The following is an 8,140-nucleotide window of genomic DNA, read 5'->3' on the forward strand; positions in this document are numbered from 1 at the left end:
GCGCTCCTGAGGTCATCACTGCGGCCGCAGCCAGCCCTTGCCTGCTGCCAGCCCTGCACGGGGTCTGCATCACCTCTGATTTATGGCTATTTTTCACTTCTCTAGCATGGGCTGTGTCAAAGCCCAGCTGTGTGGAGCACCGGCTGGGGGGTGTGTGTTTGTGGAGCTGGAGGGTGTCAGGGACCTGGCTGACCCCAAGCATCCCGCGGCAGCAGGGACAGTGGCAAGAAAGTGGCATAGCCACAGTGCTGCCTGCTCTCTCCCACCAAATGTTTTGCTGTCGGAGCCTATTTTGCACCAGCACCGTGTTGGAGGGTTTGTGAGCATCCCCCGGGTTTTCCAGCCAGTGCCAAAGCAGCCAGGACATGGGGACACGACACGAGCTCGGGGCTGCCTGCCAGGCAATGTGTGCCCACCCACGGGTGCTGGGGGCTGGCAGGGGGTCGGGTAGGGACTGCTGCTGCTCAAGCACCCGTGTTTTAGCAGGGCTGAAGCACGCTCAGCGCAGGTGCCTGGCTGCAGGGTGTCCTCTGCCTGCAGCCACCTGCCCCATTTTGTACCCCCCTGCTCCAGCCCCCTTTTTCTCTGCCAGGGACAGCTAAAAGCCCAGCAGCAGCAGGGACCGGTTTCCCAGGAACTCACAGCCTTGAAGACAGAGAATGGTGAGAAGAAAACATGTTTTCCCCCACTGAGCTTTCTTAGTGTGATATTGAGATAGTGGTAGGAGAGACCCCAGGACAGCCAGCCTGCACCAGGGCCACAGAGGAAGGGGATGATGGCTTCAGCCTCTGCACAGCACTGTTATGGGGAGGCAGAGACTATGGCATTCCAGAGATGATGGCATCCCATCTTCTCAAGCAGACAGGTCATCCCCGGGGCTCTCTGAGACTGGCAGTGCCATCCCAATTAGTGCTAATTTGCACCAGTGAGAATGGGGGGAGGTGACAGGGAGAGGACAGGTGGTCCAGGCCACCACGCTGGATGTGGTCGGTGCTGTTTCAGCCACATTTGCATTGCAGCCAATGCCACCGTATTGCCTGTGGATGGTAAGAAGGCAGCAGCACTGCAAGAGGAACAGACGGAGAGCACGGGACTCCTCCAAGGCCAGGAGAAGGAGGAGGAGCGGCTGCGAGATGCCAGCCAGGCAGGGACCACGAGAATCACCCACAACGTTAACATCCAGGTTGGACGAAAAAGGGGTCTTGCTGGGGGCAGCAGCTGCGCAGGGAGTGCGTGGGCAGCCAGGACTTCACAGGCAGTGATCACAGACCTAGCACACGCTGGGCTGGGCTCTCCCATTTTTGGGAGAAGAAAGGAGTTAGGAAGCCCAGAGCAGTGCAGGTCTGGCAATGAACTACAGGGGGGACAAGGAGGAACGGAGAATCCCTTATGCTGGGGCAGACACATGAGGTTTGTCATATCCTTGTTTCCCAGGTGGAAAAGGGAAAAGACCTGGAACTGGAAGAGCAGTTTGATGCCCTGAGGAGGGAGCACATGGAGGTCCTGCAAGGTGTGTGCCGTGACACCCCACTGCCCGCTCCCCCCACACTGCCGGTGCCCCTCCAGCTTCATGTGGGGCTGTAGCGATGTCACCCCCCTGCTCCACAGCATCACAAGCTTGGGCTCACTGCCCCGGTGTCCCCATGCTGGTGACATTCATTTCATGTCCCCCCTGCAGAGCTCCAGAGAGCACATGAGCAGGAGAAGCTGCTGCTGGCAGAGTCTCACCACAAGGCCCAGGTGGCCTTACAGGTACCCGTGGAGAAATAACTGGGGAGAGGGTACAGGTGGAGGGCTGAAGGACCATCTGTTGGCTCTGCCACAGTGCCCTGAGCTCCTCAGCGGCCACCTCAGTCCCTGGTGTCCCTAGGGACCACACAAGCTCTTCCAGCCCTGGGATTATTGGGGCGCCCTAGCCCATGCCCCTGCTCAGGAAGAAATCTCAGACACTTCCCGTCCTGCTTCTTCCTCATCTGCCCTAGGAGATGATCCAGGAGCTGAATTCCCAGCTGAAGTCCTTCCAGGACAGGATGAAGCGGGTGGAGGAGTCACTCCTGAGCACAGACTACAAGAAGCACATCCAGGTACAGGGAGATACAGGACTGGTGGCCTCTGCAGAGGGTGTCAGGGAGGGGACCTGCTCCAGGGTTACTCATGCCCACCCTGCTGCAGCTACCTCATCCCCTGCACCCCACAGGAGCACGGGAGCCCCAGTCCCTTCTGGGAGCAGGAGCTGGAGAGCCTGCACTTTGTTATCGAGATGAAGAACGAACATATCCACAGCCTGGATAAGAAGCTGAGTTCAAAGCAGGGGTTGTAGGTGGGCTTTTCTCTTTTCATCTCTTCTCCCCACTCAAATGCCATCCAGAAGTTGCAGCTGATGTGGAGCTGGATGGAGCCTGGTTCCTCCCTCAGCATGGGGAGGGAATGTGGGTGCAATGCCACCATGCTCCCATCAAGCCAGCTTTCTCCTTAGATAGGGCAGCGGGGAAGTCAGGGGCACTTTCTGGATCCCTCCTCACCCTCATGCCCCTCTTCCAGGTGGAGAGGAACCTTCTGCTGGAGGAGAAGGTGAAGACCCTCCAGCAGGAGAATGAGGACCTGCAGGTTCGCACCCAGAACCACCTCGTCATGACAAGGTAAGTGCTGGCCCTACACACCCACTGGCTCACTGGCACAGGGTGGCAGGGTGACAGCAGCAGCAGGTGGCATCCCCAGTGGGGGAAACGTGGGGGTCTCACGGGTGCTTTGCCTGCAGGCAGCTCTCGGAGGAGCTCCTGGCTGCCCGCGGGGCGCTGGAGAAGGAGGCGCAGCTGCGGGAGCAGGCTCGGCGTGAGAAGGAGCAGCTGCTGTACCGTGTGCTCAACGGGGGGGACGGCTCCCCCTTCCCCATCGCTGCCGGCGAGGTGCCCCTCATCACCACGTAGCACACCGCTGACTGGCACCACACTGCTGGGGGGACTGTCAGGGCTTTCCTCCTGGCACGGGAGCCCCCACTGGCAGGGCAGGCCCTCAGGGTGGCCAAGCCCTCGGGGTGGCCCTGTCCAACCAGGGTGATGGAGCATTTCACAAGACACTTGCGCCTGCCTTTGCCAAGCCCATGCAGGGGGTCCTTGGGCACCCCCGTATGCCATCCCTGCACCCCTTGCTCTGGTGGGAGGCTGTGGGGGGCCTCTCTGGGGATAAAAGGGGTCGTCCAGGACACGCAGATGTGCATTGGGCTGGACTGAACCCAGCACTTGGCTCTCAGCATGACCAGCATCAGTGCTGCCTGGGGGCACGGAGGCAAGGAAGACGAGGCAAGCACTGGAACACAACGAGGATGAGCACGAGGAGGATGAGGAAGGCACTGGGGCCATGGAAATGTTAAGGTGCCTCACTCCCTGGGGAGCATCCCTGGGAAGTGCATGGCCAAGACACAGTGGCTTTCACAGTATGGAAGCAAAGGGCAGGAAGGACAGGTACAGCTAGGTCTGTCTACCATCTCCAGCACTGCCCTTGCCAGAGACTATGTCAGCCTGTCCCATTTTGGGGCTGTGCCTCCTGCTCAGGCTGCTCCAAGCCAATGCCAGCCAATCCTGCCAATTCCAGTGCAAGCAGGGCTTCCCCTGCCCAAGACCTCCCTCGTTTCCTGGGGATGGGGGCCAGGCAGGGCTCCCACTTGTGCCTTCCTCTCCCCATCATCTCCTCCATCGTCAGCAGACGGCTCCCAGGGATTGCTCTTGTGACCCAGCTGTGCTCCCACTGCCCGCCATGCAGATGCCAAGCCCTCTTTCTCCCTGCTGCCCATCAGCACCACCACCAGCCCCATCATCTTCCCCGAAGCAGTAGAGCATCCTCCCACGGAGCTACAAGAGGCTTCAGTAGTGGCTGCCAGAAGGTCACATCCATCTGCTCCAAGCCAGCACATACCCATCAGGGAAGATGCTGCCAGCACAGGTGCTTAGGGCTGGATGCACACAAGCACTTTCCACTGGGCACACAAGTGTGGTGGGACAGTCACTGCTCCAGGGGCTGTCACTGGCCTGTCCCCTCCCTGGGGCTGTCTAACCAGGGGCAGGTGTGTGTGTGTGTATGTGTGTGCACCAGGCCTATGTGCTACTGGTTGTAACAATTACAACTCTAAGAAGCAGTAGCCTCAAGAATCCCATGTCAGTGGTTGTTGGGACTGGTACAAGAGCCTCTCACAGTAGGGCCACATACTCTGCACCCAGGGCAGGGGGAGAACAGAGAGGGATGGGAGCAGGCACCACAAAGCAAGAGAGCCCCAAAGGAGACCCCTACTGCCAGTCACAAAAAAAAACCTTGTTTCATTCATGTCAATGGGCTCCCAACCCTGCTAAGCCCCTTCCATCCTTTGTGCCAATCTTTATCAGGCTGAACAAGGCAGACAGGAAGGCAACATGGATGTGGGTTCCAGCTCTCACCAGGACCCTCCACAGGGTGCACAGAGTGGGAAACAGTAGTGCTTCTTGTCTGAGCAGCATCCCCCTAGGGCATCCACTGGCTCTGGGGAAGTCTGGTGGGGCAGCCTCTGGCTTTGTACAGCAACCTCAGGGATGGAAACACACACCCCAGATGCTGTAACACCAAAGCAAAGGCAATGGGGCAGGTTGCTGTCCCAGCAAATCCTGCTCAGCTGTGGTTGAAGGGGGCAGGATCTCTGGGCAAAGGGAGATGATGCTGGGAGGGGCCTGGCATCTTGCTCTGAGCACTTGGTACCATCTCCTGCTGCCCAGAAGGCAGATCCTGCATGGGACCTGGAGGAATGTACCCAGCTCTGGGAAAGAGGAGTGCTGGGAACTGAGGAGGAGGAATAAATGAGTCCAGAAAAGGAGGTAAGGGGGAAAGAGCCCAGCCCAGGCAGTGCCTTGGCAGTCAGGGCAGCACTAAGAAGCCTCCACTCAACTCTGCCATGAGCAGCTGATGGGCCAGGGTGGGCAAGGGGATGTTGGGGGCTGCAGGGAGAGGTTTCAAAGGCAAAGAAACCCCAAAACCAAACCAAACAAACCATAACCCAATATCAGCAGCAAAAACAATTGCCTGCTTTATCCTCTCCAAAAAAAGCTCCTTTGAAGGGGCTCACTCTGAGGATTCAGGTTGCTCAGGGAGGTTCACCAAACTCAGAAGGAAACAGCTCCTGTGGCTCCTGGCACAGCTGTGCCTCTCCGCAGGATGGGACCTTTGGCCCAAGGGGTCTCTTTGAACCCAGGCACAGGGTGGAGGGAGCCAGGTGCCCAGGGGCCAGCCTCTCTCCCTTTACTGACCCAGCACAGACAGGCACTGTGCTGTCCCACAGGGCTCCTGGGCCACCTCCCTGGCCATGCTTCCCGGTGGCTCACAGGGAGCTGCCCCTTCAGGCCGGCCACTCTCAGCACTGTGCCGGATCCCATAGCCAAAGTAGATGAGGAAACCTGGGAATGAGCAGAATGGAGTGTATGTGGGAAGGGTGTCTCTGTCCTCCCTCCCCTCCCAACCACAAAGACTCCACACCTTCCCATTCTTTTGGGCCACATATCAGTGGACAGGGTGCTCTCAGCACCCTTGGACATTAAAGCTCAGCATCCCTCCTCCATCAGCCCACCACTGCTCTACATTAATGCCATAGGCTCTCAAACCACCGATTCTTCACCCAAAGAGGTTGTGGCCAGCTCTGGGATCTTGAGCGCGGCGAGGCTTACCAGTGGCCATCCAGAGCAGGTACCGCAGCCAGGCAGCCACACTGAGCCGGGCCATCAGGATGCTGTTGATGGTGATGCTGAGGAGTGGCAGGAAGGGCAGGCAGGGCACCTGCAGGGACCAAGAACAGGGGAATGGGATCATGCCTTCATTTGGAGGCACTGACCTGCAGGCAGGTGTCTCACAGCCAAATTTGGCTCTCTGCTGCTTTGACTAGTCGCTGACGGGTGAGAGGAAGCCCAGCCTGGCTATCCAGCTCAGAGACCTGAGCTGGGACTGCAGCCTGTGCTTGAGAGGGATGCTCATGGAGGGTAGTTTGGTTGACAGGTCCTGTGCTGGGGCAGGAGGTTCTGCAGGATTTGAGGGGGGAGGCAGTAAACCACTAGCAAAACCAAGCCAAGGTGTCAAGACCAAGGTGTCAAGATCTTTCTACTGAAGAGCAGCTCTGATTCATGCAGCAGGTGCTGGGCTCGGTTGGGGTTGCAGGAGGGAAAGACATGGTAGGGAAGAACCAGGCAGCCCTCACGGTCCCTGCAGAAAACCCACATGAGCTGCCTGATGGCTCCAACAGTGTTTTGCTCAATGCGGATGCAGCAAAGGTCTGCCTGGCCTAAAGCAGAGGAACTCCCCCCCCATGAAATGTAGCCCTTTCCCCAGGGGGCTGCGGCACTTGCCTCCTCTCTGTCCCCTAGGTCCTTCTCCCTGGGGATGGTACCCATGGGCTGTGCTGTGTGCTCACCATGAAGGATGCTCTCTCCCGGCCCTGAGGCTGCCTCCAGATGAGCAGAGCTGCTGCCAGGATCCCCAGGAGAGGCAGAGCCAGAGAAATGATGCACCAGCCCCTCCCAGCCCGCAGGCAGGGCAGCCCGGTGGTGCTCACCCAGCTCACGGCGCAGGCCAGTGCAGCTGTGGGGAGACCACAGCAGTGTCAGGGCAGCGCTTCCCCAGCCGAGCCCAGCCCTCTCCTGGAGTGCAGCACCCAGGCTGCTATGGTGGGAGGGACAAGGGACAACCAGGGGACAGGGCTTGTCATGGTGGGTGTCATGGTTTTAGGCTGGGCTGGGCGGTTTCCAGCAAGTGGGAACCTGTCAGCCCATGCTACAGCAACGATGTCCCCTGTGGGTCCTCTCATACGAGTTCCCCATAAGGCCCATCCATCGCCCCTAAGCATACCTACAGCTGCCAGAGCCCAGGCTACCGCAGCAGAGGAACCTGGGGTGGGATGTGGGGGCGGCCGGACAAGATGGTCCCACCAGAGCTGCACAGCTGGGACCTTCCCTGCAGGAGTGTCCTGAGTGCTGGGTCCAGGTCGATACCTGAGGAGCAGATACTGGATGTCAAGGTATGTGAGCGTGCACCTGCAGAGCACCAAGGCCAGTGCCTTGTACTGGGCATGGTCAACATCAGCAGTTGGGTGAGCCCTGTTCCCAGCAGTCTCACCTGAGCAGCAGCACACAGCCAGCCACCAGTGAGTAGGCCAGCAGCGTGCCAATGGACATTGTGTCGACCAGGGCTTTCAGGTCAAAGAGGAGGGCCAGGAGAGCTGTGGGGACGAGAAGCCCTTTCAGCCTCCCAGTAGAGCTGGCAGCACTGCTGCTGTGCCCATCTTGGCCGTGCTCTCCCTCTGTTCCACCCCCATCCCAGGTTTCTCTGACACCCACTGCAACAAGATTCAAGCACCTCAATGAGCTGGTGATGCTTCGATCACCAGTGCAAAGCATCCTGTCACCTCCTGCCTGGCAGCTCAGAGAGGCTGAACTGGTGTCCAGGACAGCATGGAGGCCAAATGGTCTTCACCCATAGCAAGACAACCTCTCTCTGGGTGGAGAAACATTGCTCAAACAGCCACTGGCAAGCTAAGGAGTCTGTGTTGTCCTGCCGAAAGAGGACATCTACTAAGCCTTGCTCAAGGTTAAGGGGTAACACAATTGCTCAGTCACCTGCTACTGCTCCAGACACCAGTGTTGCCACCACCGGGCACTGACGGTGACTAACTTTGGCCAGTGGTTTGAAGAGAAGCCCGTCTCGAGCCATTGCATACAGGATCCGTGGCATGGGGAACATGGAGCCCAGGAGGCTGCAAGAGAAGAGAAGAGATGGATGAGAAGAGGGCAGGAACCCAGGAAGTGCCACCATGCCCTTTGCACCTCCTCAGGTGCCAAGGGAGGTCCCATTCATCTGTAGAGCCCACGACCTTCTCAGGACCACACTGACAAGACCACCACCTCCCTCACCATCAGACGAGGGTCAGTATTGGGGAGGGATGTCTACAGGTCACTGGGAGCCCTGTACACACTGTGACACCTCAGCCTGTTCCTGTGGTCACAATGATACCAAATACCTGACCCCTTCCTCCTTCTTTGGGATAGAAGTGGCATGCCAAGATTGCTCTCCTGGATCAGGAGGGGAGCCACAATGTTTGTGGGAAAGGGCTGAGGGATTTTGGCTGAGCAGGGGATTC

At 58.6% G+C, this 8,140-nt stretch overlaps 2 protein-coding genes across 2 annotated transcripts in view; one reads left to right on the forward strand and one right to left on the reverse strand.

Annotated features, from left to right (window-relative positions):
• Nucleotides 1-592: 592 nt before the first annotated feature.
• Nucleotides 593-2,927, forward strand: CCDC69 (coiled-coil domain containing 69; the record flags this gene model as incomplete). Its single annotated transcript, XM_010183372.1, is given in 8 exon segments — nt 593-662; nt 1,020-1,183; nt 1,435-1,510; nt 1,679-1,752; nt 1,983-2,084; nt 2,198-2,320; nt 2,542-2,639; nt 2,759-2,927. Coding segments are annotated over 8 exon segments (876 nt in total), but the record flags the coding sequence as incomplete, so codon positions are not given.
• A 2,332-nt stretch (nt 2,928-5,259) lies between these two features.
• Nucleotides 5,260-8,140, reverse strand: part of LOC104539768 (low affinity cationic amino acid transporter 2-like) — a 4,966-nt gene continuing 2,085 nt past the window's right edge. The window contains exons 6-11 of the mRNA XM_010183373.1: nt 7,620-7,756; nt 7,120-7,222; nt 6,853-6,995; nt 6,419-6,585; nt 5,682-5,790; nt 5,260-5,414 (exon numbers count right to left, since the gene is read on the reverse strand). Coding sequence (XP_010181675.1) covers nt 5,260-5,414; nt 5,682-5,790; nt 6,419-6,585; nt 6,853-6,995; nt 7,120-7,222; nt 7,620-7,756 — 814 coding nt within the window. The remainder of the gene's footprint in view (nt 5,415-5,681; nt 5,791-6,418; nt 6,586-6,852; nt 6,996-7,119; nt 7,223-7,619; nt 7,757-8,140) is intronic.

This window comes from Mesitornis unicolor, unplaced genomic scaffold, assembly GCF_000695765.1.
Source record: "Mesitornis unicolor isolate BGI_N332 unplaced genomic scaffold, ASM69576v1 scaffold26954, whole genome shotgun sequence".
Classification (NCBI taxonomy): Eukaryota; Metazoa; Chordata; class Aves; order Mesitornithiformes; family Mesitornithidae; genus Mesitornis; species Mesitornis unicolor.